This window comes from Onychostruthus taczanowskii, unplaced genomic scaffold (genome assembly GCF_017590055.1).
Source record: "Onychostruthus taczanowskii isolate IOZ18803 unplaced genomic scaffold, ASM1759005v1 scaffold77, whole genome shotgun sequence".
Lineage (NCBI taxonomy): Eukaryota > Metazoa > Chordata > Aves > Passeriformes > Passeridae > Onychostruthus > Onychostruthus taczanowskii.
Window position 1 is genome coordinate 5,702,478 of NW_024505561.1, and position 24,059 is coordinate 5,726,536.

Sequence of the window (24,059 nt, forward strand, 5' to 3'; positions counted from 1 at the left end):
GACTCATTTACCAGAAGTCTGTTGTCTTTTGTGAAGCGCTAGACATTAGGTCCAAACCCTAAGTTATTAAAATTTTTAACTAATCCAAGTTCTGTGGGCTCTTTGACACTGGATTATCAAACGCCTAAATGTTTGGATCCAGCCCCACGCTTAAAACCATGGGATACAAACGCAAACAAAGTCAGCTTGGCAAAGAGAGCGACTCAGTGCTGAAACTTGGGATTTCAGGCTGATTTTCCCACTCATCTTGCAGGACTGCAAGAGCTATTCAGCTCACACTCTAGTAGGTCAATATTCTCCTAGGCCAAAACCACTCACTGTGTGCCTAAGTGGTTTGCTCAGTGCCTCCTTTATTCACAGCAACACTGGCAGAACTGTCCAAGGCCAGGATGGTCCCCAGGATCTCCAGACAGGGAACAAAGTTGTCTGTCAGACACATGGTGGGGATGAGGAACAAGGAGGAGGAGGATGATGATGATGATGATGATGATGATGATGATGATGATGATGATGCAGTCAGCTACTCCCAGAACACTGCAAGGAGACACTTTTCACCAGGAAATGCACTTTTGCATCATTTTGAAAGCATAAGTTCCTATGATGAGCTTGATGACACAAAATAAAGCCAGCGATGTCACAAGGAGACAAATACAAATTTTCTTTCAACTCAGGGCAGTCAGGCTCATCACCTCATGTTTCATATTTTGAGAGAAAGTGCGCACTACATGCACAAATAGTTAGGTCAAACCTTTACTACTTAGTAAGACTTTGATAATGTTACATTTGAGCAGCTACAGTTAAAACAGAACTACAAAAATAACAAACCAGTGCCTTGCTTTCACTAGCAAAAGCACATGCAATTAAAAAAAAATCACAAGCTGTCATATAAATTCCATCATTTAACAAAAAATATATTTTCTTTCTTTTTTTAAAATAAAACCAGAATTTATATATATATATATATATTCCTTTCACAAAAGTAAATTTTCCTAAATCTTCCATGCAAATGAAATTAAATAGTTGGTATTTATCAAACAAATTATGAGAACTGTCTGTTAAAACACAAATTAAAATCTATTGCTGAAGTTAAAAATATCTGTAAAAATTATTCTGATGGCACCTACCCATGTTATTTAATAGTCTAAGTTCCTCCCAACAAAGAAGATAAGCTTGCTTTCCCACCTTCCTTCTTCTTCCACCATTCTTGCTACCACCAAAGCTGTTATTGATGCAAGTGTCCTGCAAATCATATACTTTCTAGGGCCCCCAAATATATCCATACGTTACCAATTATGATTTTCCCAGTTTCAACTTTTTTTTTACTCTAAAGTGGTAAAACTGTATTTTTTAAGTAATAATTTTAGATAATACAATCCAACTTTGACAATTTGTGATGGAGGAAACTTAATTTTCATTGCAAAACATTTTAATCACGCATTTAACACCAAACAGAAAATCACCTATATTGTGTAAAATACCAAAAGTTTCCATCAGAGCACAACTAAAGAAACTCTCTCTGAGCAGGTTGAGACATTTGGTATCAAACTGTGTTAGAAATAATTTTTTTTAATGAGGGACACAAAAATACTGTCCATGGGAAAATGGCATGAGCAGTTGAGGCTTTCAGCAACGCTCTGGCAGTATCAATGGCAAAGGGAGGAGAGCCTCGAGGTATAAGGACTGCTATGCCTCAGTTAAGAAACCAAATATTTTTGGAGATCAGGAGCCCACTGAAGGAAGTAATTGGCCCAAGAAATGGCTGTACTTATGACATGGATGTCTAAGTACTTCAGGGGAGACACCTTTTTCAAGACTGCACAGAGTTTGGAGTCAGCAGCAATATTCACCTAATACCAATGCAGATTTATGGCCAATGATCAAAAAGAAAAAGAACATTTTCATGCTCCAGCATCCATTTCCGAAACCCTCCTGATACTGGTTCAGTCAGATTTACCTTATTGAATTTGTTTGTGATTGCAGGCCTGCATGACAAATAAAACTGAATTAATTTGGTGTTTCTTGCAGTGAAGAAAGCTACATATGTAAGAAGAGAATATTTTTTTACTAATCCAAAGCATTATCTTAGCAAGACTAAATATGCATGCCATAATAACCCAATATTCATGCCAATTAGTGTCTGAAAAGAATGTCTGATTTTTAGGCTAAGACAAATATATTCTCACACATTTCTGCATGACATAAATGAATTTAGTAAATGGCTAAAGTAGCAATATTTATGTATCATTACTTTTATTCTTTAAAAGAATTAATTGCCTTGTTTCCTCTGGATTTTACTTTTGCCCTAGCTGGAAATATAATTGAAATATTTAACTTCACCTATTTATACAACAACAGAAAATGAGGTACTTACTATTGCAAAGAAGACAAGACAAGTAATAAGTAGTCAAAGGTCAAATGTTTAAAGACTGCATCCCAAATAATGACCAAGTAAGCAAAGGAGCAAGCAAAAAAGCTAGAATAGGTTTGTATATAATTAAGGAACTGCATTACATATTCCAAAAAGTGTGTATGTGGGTTTACATTGCAGACAGATGACAAATCAATTCTTCAGGACAACTAAGCATTATGATTCCTAAATGCTAACAAATTCTAACAGTCAAGTACCACATTCACTCAAGATATGATGCTGATATCCCACAGATAAAAAATTCTTAGCAAGTTTTATACTTGCACTTCCATAAAGAAGGCTAGAGTTTACATTTAAGATAACCAAATATAACATATTAAATATCAATATGGATATTTGATGGATTAAATTTATTACATCAAACGAAAAGACAAACCCAAGAAGAGGGGGAATATTTTCAGATATACTGAGTGAAGCTTCATTGGATTATACTTTGGTGCTTTTATATTGAAATTTGTGTTTCCTCTAAAGTAGTGCTAGTCTTAACAAGTGATGTCAGCTTTAAAACACGCCTGAAGAACAAATGAGGCCTGGTGGTGAAACAATTTATGAAATGATGCATAAATAGCCTGTGCAGTTTCCCTGTGAGACTTGACAAAACATACTGGACTCTATTCAGACATCAAAACGTAATTAAGTATGATTTATTATGTATATTCATGGATTATTCACATCTGAACACTTTGCTTCTTCCAACTTCATCAGAGTATTTGGCCCTATATTTGATCTAAAAAATATTTTAAGTGAAAAGTCAAATTAGAGCAAGTTTTCCTGGAGGAAATAATTTTTCCTTTGTCTTTCTCTACTCATCAAGAACAATTAATAGTTTGAGGCATTGGATTAGTGTTAGACCATTAATCTAAATATTTAAAATAGAGACAGATGGTGCCAATACAACACACAGTGTGATCCTGCAGGAAAGGGCGCCTAACTATGGAAGCAACACCAATATTCCATATGTTCAGGCTGGTGGAAAACACATTAAACAGAAAATTATTTGGTCCCAACAACAACAGAATTGCCACACTTCCTACATGAACCAACAATTGTCAAACCAGTTCAAGAACCATCCCATGCCAAATCTGTATGTTTTCATGCCTTTGTCAGGACACTTTTCAAATACACAAAGAAATGGCTCCAGCGAGCCAAGAGAAGCTCCATTTCCTCTCATTTCTAAAGATGAGAAATCTCTGACCTGTAAAATCCTGCCACACTAGCCTTAGTCTGTTGTGTTCTTGATCTAGTGGATTGCAATTTTTGTTTAAAGAAGTGGTATATGATGATTAAGAAAGGAAGAGGTGCATTCTCCCCTTTCTCTACTGGGGGTTTGTCAATGTTCTGCAAATTTCAGTGTGGCTTAAGCAAGTTTTACAAGACTTTGAGGAAAAAGACAAATACCACAGCCCACCCCTCCAGCACTAAAGGTGTTATCATTGGCCATGTGCCTGACAAACACATCACTACTATTTCCTTTCTTTAAAGTACACCTGCTTTAACATTCCTGTGCACAGCAAACTCTTCCCTCCTCCAAGGTTTCATTTGGCCCTCCTTTTGGTGGGCCAAATTTGAGACCCTTTAATGTAGCCACATTTCTGTGAAATTCTGTGTGGTAACTAGCACAGTGGGAGGGCAGTCACTGGTTGAGGCCACTGAGAAGCTCTTACAACACTAATATTTTGCTGCATTTCATATCCTGCTACCAATCCCAAATAGAGGTGTTTGCAAATCCTATGGACTGTTAACTGTAAAAATGTGTTGGAATAATGCAGAGAGGAAAGGGACTAAATAGAAGAATTTGTTCTGGAATAAAAATGAATACAGATGAGAAGGGTATTTAGGTTGAAAGAAAGACACCTAGTCAGCAAGAAAGCGTTGTAACAAAGTCTTAAGCAAAATGTAGAAAAAACACCTCTATTTCCAAAAGGAAAAAATCATGCAATTTTTTTGGGGGTTTGAGCCATTGTGCTATCTAAATAATACTGTTTAATTTTATTTATTTATTTACTTGAAAATGCTTAGCATCCTGTTGCTATGGCAACAATTTGCTTTGCTGAGTACATCTTTGTTAACATTCACTTGCTGTAGTAATGTTTCCATCACCATCTGGCAGTGACAATTTTTTTTGCTTGAGTGAAAATTCCTCTAAAGTATAAAAATCAGGCCAGTTATTTTTAGAAAGCTGACTGCCCCAGCTCTTACTGACTTTGCAGAGTTCCAGTCAGAACCTCTGTAAATTCAGTCATGTGATATTGATAACCTAAAGAAGGGGATAAGAAACAGAGTGAAGAATGATTGAGTTACAAAGCTGACCAGTTGCCCTTTTGCCTTTGATAGAGAATGTTTACTCTTCAAATTTTTTCAAGAAGGGAGTTAAGCTGAATCATGCTTTAAACACCACATATCCCATCTCAGCTCCTTTGCTTCACTAAAATTCATTGATATTAAGCAGATGGCAAAATGAACTCCATTATTGGTAAGATGTGTTCCAAGAATATTGCATGAAGACTGGGGAACCCTCAGTTTCCATGGTAAATCATTTGACTCTAATACATTTAATAAGCATGTTTAACATTACATAGTCTGTGGGTCAAATTGAAATAATGTAATCACAGTAATTTAGCCAAATAAATAAGGTAAGAAGTCAGAGGAACAGTAAAAACTGGATATGTACTGACTATGATCCAGTCTGGACAAATATAGAAGCAAGAGTTCTTTCAAACATAGGCCTCCCTTATGTCTACATTTTGACATTTCAGTAACTTTTCTGAATTCTCCTCTAACCCAGAGAACAGTATAATTGCATCACAAGTATAAAACAGTACTATTTTTCTGTTAGAAATAATTCAATCACAACAAACTTCTTTGGTCATGCTTCTATTTTGCAAATCTGGTTATTTGGTGTACATGAAGAGTGTACATTAAGTCTTTTTTCCTGATCACTCATCCAAGCATCTTTCACTGCTGATTTCTCCCTTCAAAGTCCAGAGCATAAGACCAGAGAGCTCTGTCCTGCTCCCTGCAGTGAACATATAAGATAGGCTCTTTTATATGAAAAAAATTTGCTTTCCATGTGTGCTCATATACAGACAAATCTCTACTTCAGTGATGTGTTTTTGGCCCTAAAAGTAAATGCCTTCAGGAAACAGCCCCCATCACTCTGGGTAAACAGCCTCCACATTGCATAAAAAAAAAAAAAAAAAAAAAAAAAAAAAAAAAAAAAAAAAAAAAAAAAAAAAAAAAAAAAAAAAAAAAAACACCAAAAAAGAGAAATTGACGGTATGTGATAGGCTGACATTTGGAAACAGAGGAGACAGGAGCACATAGCTTGGCCAGAAACATTGATGGAAGAAATGTGTTGATGTTCACAAAGGGAGAGTGGAGAAGCTGCAATGACTTTTCAATTCTAGGCCAGTTCCATAGGGTTTGAAAGCTTTGTAGAACACATATGTTTAAAACTGAGAATATTTAATGTAGAAACTTGAGAAAGAATCTGAAAAAGAAGCCCAAAATATTGAGTCTTATGCTGTACAGTATTAAATTATTCATATTTCTCAGTGAGTACTCTGTAAGTTGCCTTAGAGAAATTACTAAATGTATAGTTATCTTTGATGATTCAACATTTCTCAGGGTTGGTATCTCAAAACAACTCCCAAACAGCAATTTTACAAAATCTAGGTGGGTTTTTCATTTTTGTTTTGGTTTGGTTTGGTTGGTTGGTTGTTTTTAACATTGCTGCAAGCTTCCCCTCTTTTACAGTGGACTATTTTTTGGGTTAGTTTTTTGTTTTTATATTGTTGAAGAAATACGTTGTCCATTTATTAAACATGAGATGAACTATTTTTTGAAAAGACTGAGAAGAAAATTCACTATTAAATATATAGTTTCACTTTTTAGAGAAGGTTAGCATATGTAAGATAACTTCTGAATAGTCATAGTCTATGAAGACCATTATGAATTTCCTAACCAGAAAACAGAATGATAGCTTGGAGTTCCTTAGACAAAAGGATAAAATTTTCATTTTCTCCCTTATAAGGTAAAGAAATCTAACTTCTATTGAAGAACATTAATTCTTCTTTGTGTTACATACCATTATAAAGTGCATAGCTCTTTTCTTTGGGAAAAAGGTGATCTGTTGAAATGAGAAACTTTGCATCTTCTAGTCTCTTTTCACAGAGAAAATTTAATACACATATTTACACAGGCAGAAGAAATTATCTAAAAGTCACATGAACAAAACCAGCAGAACTCTTGGAGTTATATATTTCTTGAATGAATTTATGAAATGATAATTTACCACACCCAAGCCATAAGACTGCTGTTAAGACAAGTATCTAAATCTGCTCAGATTGCTAGGAAGGATCAGCTTCTGGTAGGGCCAGACTCTCTCTATCGAGCATGAATAAGCAGCCCTGCACCTTAGTGAGGATAAAGGCAGCTAAGCTGAATCATAACCCTGTTTGCCAGTCATCTCCAGCACTGGTGGGCAGGTCAGACACAGCTTCAGAAAAGACAGCAGTGCTGGAATATGAAATTATATTCAATGACATGAATATAATTTTTTTAAAAGTATTTTTATTAGCAGAACTAGACTGGAATTAATTCCATAGATTGAGAGAATCATAAAATGGTTTGGGTTTACTTCCACATGCCCTAAAGGTTTGCCTCAAAATTAGAAAAGCTAATATTCTGCTAATTCTCCTTTCTTGGGAAGTAGTTGCTTCTTCTTTTTGGCTGATGTCTATTTTGTTTGGACATCAAGTCCATCACTTACAATTTGCTCTTCACAGTATCTCCAGAATCCCATCTCAGAGTTTAACAAGAGGAATCTCTTCTCTTACCACTGGTAATGAAAATTATAAATAGCTCGGAAAAGGCAGGAAAAAAGTGGATGGGCTTATTTAAAAATTTGTTTATAGTAATTTTAAACTAAAATGTCTGAAGAAGAGGGCCAAAAAATTATTTTAAAGGCAACAATCTAATTGTAAAATAAACATAATATATTTAGCAAAAGGCAAGAATATTTTAATCTATGGGTCAAAGAAAAGTCAACAAAAGTATATATCAGCTGCAAAATAAATAGACATCAGCATAGGGCTCCTATTAATCTGTTATAATTTGTTATACCAGAATAGCAGTTTTCAGGTACCAAAACAATTCAAACCTTGACATCTTTTTAATTTACACTGTAAAAATTCAATATGACTCAAGAACTAGAATTTCTTTTTAAAATGAACTTCATACTGTAAGTATTCAGTCTTAAAACGTACCCCTCAGTATTCTTAACTGTTCTATTTCATTACTTATAACAGAAAAATTATGAGAATCTAGCAAATGGTAGAAAATACACCCACACACCTGCTACTAAGTATTTATTTATGCCCACAGGAAAGCGTTGCTTAAAAAGGGTTTTTCATTCTTAGCAAAATATGTATCTAATTCACCACATTAGGAGCATTGTTGTAAAAATTTGTATGCAGAAAACAGCAAATATAAGATTGACATGCTGCAACTTATATTTTTCGTTCACAAATCAGAAAAAAAATGGATACTGGTGTATTCACTGCTAGCACAGATTTCTAGGTGATGCAGAGTCACCAAGGACTCTTTACAAGTCCCCAAGTACCACTAGTCCTCTTCTCTGCAAATGGTAAAAGATTCACTGCTGTACACCTGCTCCCATTACAATATCTTTCATCCACATGCCAAGGTAAAGACATTATGTACCAGTATAACCTGGAGGTGGTGGCCCCTTCACTCTAGACCAAGAACAACTTTTGAAATGAAAATGGACAACATTTTAGTTTGCATGGACAGATGATTTTTTGATTACATAGATGAATCACAATACCATTTAAACAAAACCACAGAAAAAACCCAACCCTTCTGCACCCAGCTCAAACAGAACTTAATTCACAGTAATTATTCATCCTTTTGAAACTTTTAAAGTGCCATTATTGTTGACATCTTAGTAGCCCATGCATTTTCTATCAAAAAGACAGCTCTATTCAATATGTGTCATGTCTAAGCAATAAAGTTATCATGAAAATTAATGATAATGTTATGAACCTCAGAATAAAAGCAATTAACTTTTTTTTCCAAATGCCAACAGTACAAAACCTCTAGATCTTAATTAGTTCTTTATCATCAAATTTCATATTTTTCCACAATATACAGTTATTATTTAAATGAAATACACTTTGGGGACTCATTTTCCATCATGATGGAGTAGTTTTGCTTCATGTTGACAATGTCAATTTAGGTTTTACCCTAGTCTGGGAAGAATCTCTCCACTGAAAGTCTGACATTGGGTTTGTGTGGCCAGGTTTTAGCAGCTGGGAAACACAGGGGTGGCTTCTGTAAGGAACTGACAGAAGTTTTCCCCATGTTCAGCAGAGCCAGATTGCTCTGGATTGGACCAGGACGGCTCCAGGATGGACCTGTTGCTGGCCAAGTCTGAGCCCATCAGAAATGATAGCAATGCCTCTGTGGTAAAATATTTAAGAAGAAAAAAAAGTATTGTGCAGATGTAATTGATCTCTGAGAAGAGAGAATGAGAGGAACAGCCCTGCAAGGTCAGTGAAGAAGGAAGGGGAGGAGGTGCTCCAGGTGCTGGAGCTGAGATCCCTGTGCAGCCCATGATGAACACCATGGTGAGGCAGCTGTGATCCTGCAGCCCACGATGGTCAACGGGAGTGCAGAAATCCACCTGCAGCTCTTGGAGGAGCCCACCCTGTAGCAGGTGGATGCCTGAGAGAAGGCTGTGAACCCAAGAGAAGCCAAGCTGGAACAGGCTCCTGTCTGGGACTGCAGCTCCAGGGAGAGAGGAGCCCATGTTGGAGCAGGTTTCCTGCTAGGACTTGTGACCCCATGGAAGACCCATGCTGGGATAGCCTGTTCCTGAAGGACTGCACCCTATGGAAGAGTGATCCACATTCAAGCATTTCATGAAGAACTTTTGGCTGTGGGATGGACTCCTTTTGGAGAAGTTTGTGGAGAATGGCTTCTTGTGGGAGGAACCGCACACTGAGCAGTGGCAGGAACAATGTGTGATGAACTGACCATAACCCCCATTCCCCATCTCCCTGCACTGCTGCAGAGTAGGAAGTAGAGCTGGGAAGGAGGGAGGGTTGGGAGGAAGGTGATTTTTAACATTTCTTTTACTTTTCATTATCCTGCTCTGATTTTGTTAGTAATAAATTCAATTAATATCCCCAAGTCTGTTTTGCCTGTGATAGTATTTGGGGAGTGATGTCTCCTGGTTCTAAACTCAACCCATGAATCTCTTATTTTATTTCTCTAATATTTCTATTTTTTCTATTTCTATTCTCTATATTTCTATTATTATATATCTCTCTCCCCTGTTCAGCTGTGGAGAGGAATGACTGAGAGGGTTTGGTGGGTGCCCCGCATCCAGCCAGGGTCAACCCACTACATTCCTTTCAAATGGACCAAGCACAGAGTGATCACACAAAATCCCTTTGTTTCTATTTTCACAGTAGAAAGAAAAGAATTACCTTGATCACAGGCATTGTGTCAGGCCATAAACAATAACATGCTGAGGATTAAAGTAATCCACTAAAACATGTTTTTCTCACAGGAAAAAAAATCTATTTTACTGAGTATCAGATAGATAACATTTATTCTACCTTTTCCATTTAGTTTTTTTGACACATGATCTGTGCAGATCAGTTAATGTACAGGATCTGATCCCTTATGTGTTGTTACCAAGAGAAGTGCACTATGCTGTTGAGAATTTACTGTCTTCTGTTCTTGTTTTCAACTGAAATGGAAAAGCTTTCCTATCATCATGGCGAATACAAATGCAGCTCTTGTTTCCTAATTATCACAGCTATTCAGACCTTGAAAATATGACTTGTTTTTGCTGTAGCTGTACTGTGCAGATCTTAGGGGTGTCATAGAAACTAGGAATGATTCACTGAGAAGACATGTTCCTTCTCAGTCAATAGTGAACCAACAATCCAGAACAACGCAAAGAAAAATTGGTCTAGTGAAGATTGTATCTTCCTTGAAACAAGTTTTTGACACATTATTTGTTTTTCTCTACTCCTTTTGATAACTAAATTCAATAAAGCATTTCCCCCATAATTTTTTTTTGCTACAGTTCTGATGTTTTATGTATCTCTCTGATAAACAACTTGTACCTTTTTAATGAGAGGGAAGAAATTAGAACTTTATGACAGAAAAAATCTCATCAAAACTTACATCAACTGACAATGACTTTTGAATACCTTCTGCATTTTTGAGTGAAACGCTCAAGCACAACACAACACTACTTTTTAAAGTGTAGAAATAGAAACAATGCAATTTCTCTGCCTAATAGCAATCTTCCCCTTTGTTTTACAAAAATGATCCCTTTCCCTCTAGATAATCTGTATTATGCCTAGCTGAGTATCATCTCCCTGTGTCATTCAAAGATTCTGCAAATAGAATTTAAGTTTACAACATTTTGTTGAAACTTGAACAGAAAATCAGGCAGCTCTCTATCATCTCTATAGCATTAGCTTTTCAAAAAGATAGCACAGTCTATGCATGTAGCTGATTTTAGTTTAAATAGGATGACTACTCTTTCCCCATCACAGCTGTTTTCTCCAAAATCCCCATATACAGTAGCCTGTTAAATCTTTTTAAAGATACTGGATGACTAAAAGACTTAGAACCTGGTCAGTTTAAGTTCAGTCAATTTGTGTCCAAGAGTAAGCACAGTTTGATTCATTCCTTTTGTGTTGTATGTAATATTTCATTGGCATTCTTCCTTAAAATGCTGCAGGCACTTAACTAACAAAATCTGGGAAGATGTGTTTTTATAAAAAGCAGCAAATAGCAGTACAAGGTATCACCATGTGATTGAGAAAATTCTGCTAGGACTGGTAAGTAGGGAGAGACAAAGGAGAAAGGGAAAATTACATACCACTATTTGTGTTTGTTGTAGTCCTCCCTCTTCTTCCACCCTACAAAACAAGATCCCATACAGCAAGCGTTATCTACCTACTAGGAAGCAGGAGGCAAAAAGTCTGTCAATCACAGGGATATTACATACAGAAAACTTCCACCCTTTCTCCCCTTTGCAGTCCATAAAAAAAAAATTGTAGAATAAGGAAATATTCTATTATGGAGAAGCATAATATAAAAAGGGGAAAGAGGGAGGAAGATAGGATGGCAGAAAACAAGACTATGACAAAGACAATCACTAGTACGTAATTTAGACCTTTGTAATTTCTGTCTCCTCCCATCCTACAAAACAAGATTCCATACAACAAGCAGAAGTGGTAAGAAATGAAACTGGGAGACAAGATGGTCTAAATTGCCAGCTTGAAGAATTCTTCAACCAAATTACATCTTAAGCACCAAGTCTTGATCAAATGATTGAATCTTGGCTTTGCATATAACAAATATTGCTACCTCAGTCCTTGGTCTTGAAGATTAAAATGCTTCTGGTGGACTACTTACGAACAGGTACATACCAAAGATTTTCTGTACCCAATTGAGTATCTTCATAGCACTGCTTATTTCTAGCATTACTAAAAGCTTCCTTTCTCATGGAATGAAACAGACCTCTTCTTCAAATGAGTGTAATCTAGATCAGGACATCTGATGGCTCTTAAGTGACCAAGAGGTAAAGCAGTTAACGTGTAATGCTGAAGATTAAAGGAGAAAAACACACACAGTTCATCTGGAAGTAGCTCAGAAAAATGATGAATTCTGACTCCAGTGGCTGTTTGTGTAGAAGGAAATTATAGGGCTCAAAGAAACTTTTTTATGTTGAACACGTTGGAATATCCATATTTTGAAATAAGGAATATCCTTCATTAGTGTCAAGGTTGTATCTTGAATACAACCAGCACAGAAATCTCTGGAGCATTAAAAAAGAGTTTTTTGATGATCTTACTGAAAGGAGGAATTAGAGAGAGATCATTCGATAACAAAGCCAATCAGAGATCACTCGATAACAAAACCATTCTAAAATAAGAGATCTCAACAGATGTAAAACAGTGTCAATGCTTAAAAATAGAAAGAGAAACTGATGTTGCAACTGTAAGACAAATAGGATGTAATTATTACCAGAACTGTAGGTAAGTTCAAGGAGATTGAAAGAATATTTATTGAAATACATTTGTTTCTGCAGCAGGTTGTGTCACTGCTTTTATACACATTTATGTAGGCAAGAAAGCCAAGAGAGAAGGAGAGGGAAAATTAGATACTTGTGCAATCACTGGCCAAATATTACAACAGGACAAGCATGAGAAATTAAGTTTCCTGACATGTTAAATAAATGCATCTTCTAACTGCTAGTTCTGGATATAAATTACCTGGTTTCAAGAAAATCAGAAACCATTCTTCTATATCACTTCCCATAGGAGTTAAAGTTTGTTCACTAAGCCATAGAAACTGGAATATAGCTAAGCTGTACACTTTGAAATGTTACAGTACTGGGAAGATTGCAAATTTTAGAGACTGACCTTTTTCTTACATGATCTTTATAAAAAATTTACCTACACAAGATGCACGGGTTTGAACATAAAAAATTAAAATTCTTCAACTCCTTACGAAATCTCCTTTAGAAAAATATAATTAAGTCACATGGGGTAGACAAAGCAAGAGGGATCATTCTTCCAGTGATGGAAGAAGCAAAATCCAAGAGAAGACAACATAAGCTGGTTCTTCTCAGTAGTAAACCCAACAGAAGAAAACCTTGAGTCTGGCTGAAGATTAAATAACCCAATCTAAAAAGAGAAGAATCAACTTAGAATCAGCCAGACTGTGAGAAAACAGAAATGTGCTGCCATTCCTGGAGAAAAGAGAAATTAAACTAGAAAGCAAAATAAATTACACATTTGCCTTATGGTAGCTACAAAATAATCTGTAAAGTTCTATTTCCATGCAGCAAAGAGAAGATACTTGTTGATGACAGTCAAGAAAACTGGAAAGCTACAGGTCACAAGAGAACAAAAGAATGCAGCACTACCAGATGATCCAGTGGGTGAGGGAATGCAAGGCAAACTGGGTCCTATAGATGCTCCAAGTGGCAGGCAAATTATACAGCTACTGTAATACCCAGCAATTTCTGGCTGCCCAAATATGCCATACATGTCTGCTTTACCTGAACCAGAACCATCAACCATGGTCAAATGATGTTTTCACAAGGGCAGCCAGACAAAGGAAATAGCTTTAAACTGAATAATGGCAGGTTTAAATTTCTTGTTAGGAAGAAATTTTTCACTGTGAGAGTGGTGAAGCACTGGGATGAGCTGCCCAGAGAATTTGTAGATGCCTTGTTCCAGGCAGTGTTCAAGGTCAAGCTGGATGAGGCTTTGAGCAACCTGGTCTAGCAGAAGGTGTTCCTGCCTGTAGCAGGGGTGTTGGAACTAAAGAATCTTTAAGCTCCCTTCTGACCCAAACTGTTCTATTACTCTATGATTCTATGATGATATAGATTGCTATACAGATCCAAAGGACACAACACCTCTGCCCTTGTACCTACAGATTTTTTTTTTTTTCCAGAGAAGAAAGGCAGAAATTCAAATAAGGAATTGGAATGAATCCCAAATCATGGGGTTGCACTTCTGAGTTTTTATCTGTGGAACCTGTTTTGACCCTACAGGCTCCTGGAGTTCCAGTCAAGTCCTGCTTATGCACATCAGCCACTGAAGACAGAAGATAGCAGACTTGGATTTCCTTTGGGAGTTAAAGCTTTGCTCCTTCAAACACTTTTTATTCAGCAGCAATATCCTCATAGACCCAGCAGTCAGATTGCATGATCTTTATATGCAGTTTGCTGTCAGACACACGCTGCCTGTTCAGATTAGTTGCAGTAAAGCCTGCACAGAGTAAGTAGTACACAGTACCCAAGGAGGCCCAAATCTCACAGCACAGAGCTGGTAATATGAGCATAATGCTCTTAGGGCTGTAAACTCTGAACTTAGTGATCTTCATTCCAAATAACACATATGAATTTCCCTCCAGAAAGACGTTAATGGCCATGAAAACAAGGAGAGACCATTAAGAGATGTTGTTCCCTTGTGGTATCTGGAAGATCCTTTGGAAGGAAAAGTTTGCCAAAAAACATATAAGCAATTCCTACAGTGCAAAATTTGTACTTGAGCAAAAATCACCAAAATGTTGATTTCAATTAAACATTGTAACTGTCATGAAATACAGAATTTCTTATCTTCTTTCTCCTTCAGAAAAAAATGCTTGATATTAAGCAGCTTTACTGAATTTGCAGAAGTTCCATTGGTTGCAGTGATTTCCTCACACAAAAGACATAACACTGGAAATACCTGCTGAAACACTGCACTCAATCAAAATCTGAATTGGCTATTTATTGGTGCTAAATATCATAACCTAAAGAGTTTTGAAAATTCATCTGGAAATCTGTGGAAAGATTTTTTTTTCCCTCAGAAGAAAACGATTCCATTTGTAAGTTCCCCTACCAATCTGCAAAGTAATTGGGGTTTTTTTGGTAAAGTTATTTTTATCTGTGTAAATCTAATTATTTGAAGAACAGGTCCCACTGTTCTGCATAGCAGCCAGCCACAGTGCTGGATCAGAAGCAGGCAGTACAAACACAAAAAGCAAGGAATCTATTTCTGTAGGAGGGACAGTCTTTTCTAGGTGGGATATGCCCTGTTTAGCAAGTGGTGAATGTGCATAGAATAAAGAGTATAAAATGAATGCCTATTTTAAAAAGAGAATGACTAAATAATAAGAACAGTTACAAAAAGACCACCTTTTGGGCAGTAGAGATGCAGGACAGTTATATTGATTGTAAAGAACACATCATCTGCCAGAATACTTGGAGGGGGGAGAAGTACAAAGGAAAAGACCCAAGGATCATAAAAGGACCAAAAAAACCCCCCACAATGGCTGCTGACAGATCATTCCATGACAAAAAAAAAAAAAAAAAAAAAGGAAATTTCCTACAAAATCTCAAAAGACACTCTGCTCAGCTATATCTGCAGCCTGAATTTTAGCATAAGCATGACCAGAAGACATACATCTGAAAATAGCATTCAAATACTAGAACTTCTGTTTTCCTTGATAGTCTATCTGGGAAAGGAAGAGAAAAGATTTTTAAAAATAGAAAACAAAAAGGAAAAAAAATAGCAAAAACCTAAGCAATGAACCCTGGAACATTAAGGAGTGGAAATGAGACAGCTCCTACTAACTGACCACTCTGCCAGGATGTCAGTGATATTGGATTTCTGTGGCAACATGCAGTGCTCACAGATAGAACAATGTAATTTCCACACTACTGCAAGGGACAGGCAACCTGTGACACGTGAGCCAATAATGTTGACAAAAGTTTGAATACGATCTTTTTTTCCCCTCCGGTATCTTTGAGGCACGTACAAGAAGAGATACACCTCATGCCTGAGCACTCTGTTGTCTCTTGAAAGCCAAAGCCTTTGGCTCAGAAGCCCAAGTGTTGAGAGAGCCAGTGGGCTAGTGTGGTGTGCAACCGAATTGTTTGTACCTCCCACTACTCAATTTTCTTTCTGTTTCCTCATTTCAAATTGGTGTGGCTATGTTGCTTGTTGTGAGGAAAGTTATTTTGTGAACCAAGGTAAGAAGCAACATATGAAAATAAAATTAAGTGTGATGAATAGGACAGAAAATTTCTTTGGGTAAGGCTCAGGAATCTCTGAAGGAGAGTTCAATCACCACACAACAGCAACATCTTAGATGTTGGAAAAACATCTTAGATATTTTTTCCTTCTGTAAGAAAGGAAGGGGGGAAAAAGGGAGAAAATACATGCTAGATGAGAATATGGAGTTTGTTTTTTGGGCCTTTACTCTTATAACAGTATTACTTTGAAAGTAAAAAAAAAAAAAAATCTACAATAATAGTAACATTTACTAAATATCTAAGAGACCAGACATTTTTCGGACACATTTCAAATGGGCTTCATGAGACCACATGTTGTGTTTCTCCAGAGTCTTTTCATTTTTTAATTGTTATCTTTACAGTGAAAATAAGTGTTAATAGATTCTAGACTGGGATTTAATGTTCAGGACAGTTAGGCTTGTACACTCGTTAGCTCACTATAAATGCACATATTGGATCTTACAGTGAACTGTAGACATTTCACATATATTTTGAGAGCTAACTAACCTTTTCTGGCTCAACAGCCTCCATAGCACAAGCAAAGTTATCATGTATACCCATAACAGCTCAAAAATTGCAATATAAATAATAATTATTGTCTAATCACCACAGTTAGTCACTCACTGTATTGTGGACAGGCAATGCATCAAGCAAATACCAGCTGTAAAAATGCAGCCATATAATTAAATGAGTTAATTTAATTTATAAATGAGCACCTTTTACTCTTCCAAGTTTGCTTCATAAACAATTTGGGTTTGATAATACCACGTTTATTGTTTCAAGCCATTTTTACATGAAGAAATTTACATACAAGATTAGAAGAAAAAACAGCATGAACTTCTAGGATGTAAGCACTGCATTTAAATGCAGATCTTTTGGGACATGGTTATGGGGACTGAAGGAAAACCAGAAACTCAGAAAAGAAATAAAAATTGCTCTATTAGGCTCATACAATAAATACCAGAATAAAACCATATTGCAACTAACCTCCATTATATTTCCTACACTGATGTATTTAAGAGAGATGATGCTTCAAGGAAGGATGTCATTCCCCAGTTGTATGGAAGCTAGAGCATGACAATCCACTTTGCTTGCTTTTACAGAACACAGTGCATTTCTGGATTGGGACTGGGCCTTTGTGGTACTACTACAGTAGAAGTGTCTAACTACACAATTTTTATATAGTTTTGTAACATGTCTAACTATACAATCTTTGTGCAAAGTTATTCAGTTGTGGCTCTTTGTCCATTATTTATATGGAAAGATTACTTGAGTTTTTAATTCCACATCAAGATAAAAACACTTGTAATATTTTGACTTTCTGGCAATATAAACATACTTTTTTGTGTGTTTGAGAATATGCAATGAATGATTAGCTTTCTAATGTAAAGCAGTAATCTAAGTGTGAATCTGATAAAATAATTATAATACCATTCCCAAATTTCAGTGAACAATATACAGTGGTCATCATGAAAGATAAGAGAAAACCCTCTAGAGAAAAGATGCAAAAGCTGCTATAAAACAGAAAAGCAGGAACACGTGATGAGAAGAAAAAGAGCTACAAGCTGGTTTTTCATGAAAGTCAGAAAGTGTAAATGACAAGACGCCTAACCTGGAGGAGAAAGTCTTATTCCCAGCTACACAAGCTGAACCCCCATATGAACAGAGTGAGGACTTACATTTGGAGGAGAGAAAAGAATTAGAGACAACAGAATAACAGAAAGTGTGCGTGGGGGGCGTGTGTGTGTGCATGCCTGTGTGTGTCAGGGGGAGACTAACATCAGAAGAAACTAAAATAGAAGATAATTAGCAGATGAGGGAAGCAGGCATTTAAAAGAGCTGAAAATAGATTTTAAGAAACTATAATTAGTCTCAAAAAGAAGAAATACATGAAAGAAACATCCACACAGTAAGTAGAGAGCAGAGAAATAAATGACACCTCAACATCTGTCTAGGAATCTCAGTTTTCTGTAGGTCTCACTAGCACACTGACTGCCAAAAATAGTTTTAGAACCTATAAAAAATACATCTATGTGTTTAGACACACAATTAAATGCTGAAGGCTGTAGAACTGCATTTGAATACTGAGGTCTTTATGCTTTGATAATTCACTCTAACATGTAAGAACTGGGCTGCTTTTTAACTTGTAACCCTTCCCAAGCACTAGAATATGAGCTAAGTTGACTAATATCAGTTGTAGAAATGTTGATTATGCCCCCTCAGTACATTGCTTGCTTACTTTTTCTTTAAAGTATATTATGGGCTGAAGTAATAAGAACACATTATGTTGGCCTGTAACAGCTTGAAACCAGGGCTGGCATTTCGTCCAGTCTGCAGATCAGACAGCTGTTGAGTGGTACCTAACCTGCATCAGCAATTATTATGTGTCCAACACATTGTACACAATGACAAATGTCTGGTTCATTTCCTAATCTATTTTTTTTAATTCTTTGTTCTTCTACTAAAAAAAAAATAAATCTCAAGAATGAGCTCAAAAGGAAAGAAACTGTAATCTCCATTAAAAATTAAGTATTTATGTGCCTTTTGTACATAATAAATCCCCTTTTCACACTAAGTATTACTCACATGTTTTTAAGTTGTTGTAACTTGCTGCACAGACTAATGATTACAGACTAGATTTGTGCACATTCACTTGGTCCTGTTATAGTTGTCCAATAAGTGAATAAATGAATACTGACCTATCTCCTCCACATGATAGTCTGAAAAAAAAAGCCATTAAGAAATTCTTTGTGCATGATTTTTGTAATTGCCCAGCTTCCACTCAGGTACTGAAAAAAGATTTTCCAAAATGCTTAGCAACTGACATATTTAGCATATTCCAAAAAAGTTGATGTCTTATTTTGGTAGCTATATAAGAATGGAGTATTTTGCCAGTGTTTTAGAAAAAAGAAAAATCTAGTTTAGGAAATTTAATCTTCCTCCATTGACACCAAAAGAAAATCACCTTAATGGTACTGTAATTAATTTGGACCTGAAAAATATTTCCAGCATGATGTCTGGCTTTCCAAACATGACAAGTGGAAAAGTTATACAGCCTGCTCACTCACTCTTAACTTTGTGAAATAATAAGGAAGGACAATATAAGACTTAGTCAAATTAAGATGCAAAGCAAGAATCTGCTCACCTAAATGTACTCAGAGCTTCTGAAATAGAAAGTATATTTACCAAGCAAATAAAGCATGATAGCTCCTAATATGTACAACAAAAGAATCATGTAGGTTAAATACTTTATTACCCTAGTCTGATGGAAGATTTTCATTTCGTTACCAGATAGCCTTCAAAAGAGTATAATTTAATCTGGCTTCATTTCTCACTATTGAATATTTCACAGAAAAAGTTTTGAATGGATTACCACCTCAAAGAATCTCAAAATTTCTCAGCAAATAAGGCAAACATGACAGAATTTCACTTCATATCAGTCAACATGGTAATCACACACATGATAAATTTTTTGCAGCAAAACTGCCCAAAGAAAGGCTATCCATACTCTCACAAATGAGCCCCAAGATATATGTGAGCTTCCCTGTAGCACTGCTCCTGCCAACCTGCACATCATTAAGCAATGGATAACATCTGTAAACACCTGGGAATGGCAGAGTTCAGCACCCCTATGTGTGTGCAGGGTGTGCTTTCCCTCTTACCTCTCACACATGAGCACTGTTTATAGAGCAGGGAACACGACCAAAGAGCCAGGTGATGTGCGGCAGTGCAGGAAATGGGCCCTGTCACATCACGAGTGTCTGAAGCCAGCAGTGTCTCCCACAATCCATTTGTGGAAGTTCCTCAGAGGAACATAGGAGAGACATTTTTAAGGATGACAGTAATCTCCATTCTTGACCTCTGCAAGAGAGTTGACAGTCAGGGAGATCCTAAGCCAAACTATCCAGTCTCCTTCAAATTTCTGCAGCAGACTGATATTAATTGGCCAGGGAAAAAAATCTGCTCAAATGTTCAAATTTCTGATGTTAACCCAAGATCATTGTGGAATATTCTGACTGTGGCAAAGACTCAGAGCTACATTTAATCTAGCATTATGCAATCACCAGAGAGGAAAATTAATCCCTGAACAAAGCAGTTCAAGGGAAGTGGCACTGGGTACTGCAAGGAAGAGGATATGCATTTTGTAGCTGAAGGAGTCAACAAATTGACAGAGTTGGAAATTGAAGAGTTCCCTGCAATATCTGTAGGGCTCTTAGCACTTCTCAAGATGAGTTGTTTGGTATTCAATTTAAAGAAACCTCTGAGAGTCTTAGAGGGTTTACAAAACAACAGCATTTGTTCTGTTTTGCCATTTTCATCTCAAAAGATGTAAAGTAACCTGGAAAAAAAAATTATACCATCCAGAAAAGAAAAACACTTAATTTAATAACATCAACAGTGTCAGACTGGAATACTGTAGCTAAAAGATCATAAGTCAAATTTCTTCCATTTTAAAGGTGATTGAAAACATAAAAAATAAAAGTTTAGTAAATAAATGCAGATGAACACTTACTTCAATCAGAGCAATTGGGTTGTAGCCAATCAATCACACACACATCCATTAGAAATAGGAACTTGTTTCTGTAGCGTGAAGACAAACTAAATCCAACACTTAAGGGAAGAGTAATATTGACACTGAAATACAGCTGAGAACTTTAGCTAACATCTTAAATGCTAAATCTCACCACCACCATCCCCTGCTGATGCGAAAGGAACCTTTTCTGTACTTCCACATATGCAAGGAGTTATAGTAGGATATAGGTTGCTGAAGGTTCAAATTACAAACCCTGCCTGGATACTCACTATGTATCATCACAGTCAACTTCTATTATTAGGAAAATCAAGAGGATGAACACCAGACAATTATGAAAAGATTGCATCTAAATTTGAGGGTTTTAGTCATCACATTCAACATCAAATTCAGGTCGATAAATGAACTAGAGTTTTTTACCAAGAGTATTTCATCTTAATCAATGTCTTGCTCAACAAGCCACAGTTTCAGCACACTCTTGATTTCAGCACTTTTAAAAATGCAGTGTAAAATATAGTTAAATTATTCTCTTGTAAACTACTATCTTTGGCTCTGGGGAAAGGAAAGCTTCCAAATTCTACCCAGTTAAAAAAGTTTCACTAAGTTCTACATGAAAATAAGCTTTCCAAATCTTACTGAAATTTTCTCATACTACTAGGAAATTCTTTGAATATATTGAAGAGTTTTACTAAAACAAAACAAAACAAAACAAAACAAACAAACAAAAAAAAAGATGAAAAAAAAGAAGAGAAAAGCTATAAGATTTTTCTCTTCCCAGAGAAAATGTCCTTCCTAACTGGCAGCAGGAAGAGTGACAAATACGCTGTTCCTGAACTGAGACATGAGGAAATCAGCTGTTATTGACATAGAGGGATGATGCTGCCACACTTCAAGGAGACTCTATGTGCAGGAACACCAAACCTTCTGGACATGGTGTCCTCACATGGGACAAACTCAGCCCACTGTGAAACTGCCACATGTTAAGTCACTTGAAGCATGTGAATGCAACTTTTCCAGCCTCATAATGCCTCTTATATGGGATTTCTGAAGTAGAACTTCAGCAGCCTGTCAGATATTTTTTGTTTGTTTTGCTTGGATTTTTTTGCTGTTGTTGTCATTGCTTTTGGTGGGTTTTTTTTGTTTTTGTTTTTGTTATTAATAATTGGGAGAACTTGCTGTATTTAAAGAATTTGAGTATTGGCCTTATTTCTCATTGTGCTAAGCATGGTTTACAGTTCAATGCCAAGGAGCATTTACAAAATACTTTCTTCTGTGCATTCACCTTCAGCCTTCCTAACTGCTCTCTTTCTCACTTGGGCTCAAAATCATCCTAGAAAGATACTCTAAGATACTCTACCCAAATGAAGACTGGAAGTGATAGCCCTTTGCATTTTCATTTAGAGCACGTCTCAATCCCACTTCCTCAAAATCCCAATTTAACAAAACCCAAGAGATTGTATTATTTGTAAAATTCTTCCCACTGATTGAGGTTTAAAGAATTATTATTTCTATGAAGAGCAAAATCACAAGGTATTTATAAAGCTTAGAAGAATATATAATTTTACTATAAAGGAAATCAATTTACTACAGAGTGAAAGTTACCCAGGTGTTATAAATTTACTATTATCGGAAGAAAGGGAACAAAAATATTTAGCTATTCATTCTGGTCAAACCATGTAATAGAAACAAAACATGTCTACAATTATGCTATCCTTACTCACATGAAAAATAGCAACAAGGAGAAAATAGAAGGAATTAAAAATTTTCTTCTCATAAGAGCATTTACTTTATATGCTCTAAAGACATACAATTTGGTCAAATTCCAAAATGGACATTAAGTGTTTGTCATCCAAAGTAATTTGAGAGAAAATACACAGGTGTCATGTCTGAAATGATGAGGAGGTAAGAGTTCAAGGGGTGCAACCAGTCACATATATTTCTGTACAGAAGCCACAACAAGCAGTACTCCTGAGCACCTTCCAAAATATAAAATGATGAAACATTATTAATCAGGTTAAATTTTGCATCCCTGTAAATTCCATAAAAGCCTTGCCTCCAAAGTCCAGTATGAATCAACTGCCTTGCAGCTGGGATATCAGTCTAAAAGCCACCTTCACAGCAAAAAAATGTCTGAGTTCACCTTCATCCTCCAGAGCTCCAGTAATTTTTTGTCCACATCTCCAGCCTCTTGATGGACCAGGAGTTATCAGAAGGTTTATCTCCCTCTGCAATTTGCCCTGATGGTACTTAGGGTCAGGTGAAAAAGCAGCAAGAGGCACTAGGACAACAGAAATCAGACCCATGAGCATCAGCTAAATCTTGGACAAAGCTGCTATGCACAACACTATCAGGATTTTTCCCCTCTGCAGCGATGAAGAGTTAATAGATATGCAGGAATAGCATCTTTGTTAACAAGTATTTGTTGATCACAACAAATGGTACCAGATAAATCACATAAAAAAACGCTTTACTCAGTTTTCACTGGATTTTTTGTGATGGGGAGTAGGTATGACTTGTAATTGTTGCTGTCTTCATAAACCCCTTCTCTTTCATCCTTCCGTCCTTTTACAGGTTTTCCATCTTCCTGTTTAAGCTCACCAACCTATTTCTTATTCTCCTTTCTCCCCTCCCACTGATGTGGATTTTTTCAGTTTTTAGATCTCTCCTAGAAACCAGAATGGGGAAGGCAAATCTGAAGATGCCCAGCAAGCTGCGTCAAAATAGCAGCACTGACTTCAAAACTTTGGTCTGCCAAAATGCTTCAAAAAGGACATTCATGTTCAAGCAAAAATTTGAGTTAGATATCATTGCAAGGACAGCAGATATGTGGTTTGTTTTGGGGCTGCAACTCTGTGTTATACCATGAATTGGACCCTAAAGGTGAGAAGCCTGAACATTTGTATTGAAGACAAAATAAAAAATTAATTTGAGGCTTTATTTTTAAATTAAAATCAATTGAGAGTTTATTTACTCTTCCAGTAAACAAGGATTTGATTTTGTGAAAAATTTGACTCTTCAAAAGTATTTGAAGTTTTAAACATTCCTTCAGGATAAAATTACAACAGAATTGGCTGAAGAATATATGAATGCAAGTTATGGAGGAGCAAATGAATTGTGGAGAAAAAAGCCCCCAACATTTTAAATACCAGACTAGCGATATTTTGGAACATCTTACTCAGAAGAGTAGTAGAAAAGAAGAAAAAATATCACTATCTGACATGGAAAAAATTAAAAATGGATAGCTGTGCTACCTGCAATAGTAAGAGTGTGAAACTCTACACAAGTTTCTCAGTCATTGTATTCTTAAATTCCTAACAACTACTACCAAACAAAATGATCTTCATCAGATTTGAGTAAAATCAAAATAGCAACATTTTGCAAATAATACAGGAAACATAAAAAGGTGAAAATTTTGATGACTTTTTAAGGTGAATAAGAGGGAAGAAAGTGCAGGAAGACAATAATAACAAAGC

General features: G+C 36.2%; 1 protein-coding gene across 4 annotated transcripts in view; it reads right to left on the reverse strand.

Moving 5' to 3' along the window:
• Positions 1-24,059, reverse strand: part of FGF14 (fibroblast growth factor 14) — a 378,598-nt gene that overhangs the window by 149,132 nt on the left and 205,407 nt on the right. The window contains exon 2 of one of the 4 annotated variants that reach the window (XM_041423408.1): positions 11,358-11,397. The exons of the other annotated variants lie outside the window; for them this stretch is intronic. Within the exon in view, the coding sequence (XP_041279342.1) occupies positions 11,358-11,397 (40 nt within the window). The remainder of the gene's footprint in view (positions 1-11,357; positions 11,398-24,059) is intronic. 4 annotated transcript variants of the gene reach the window in all.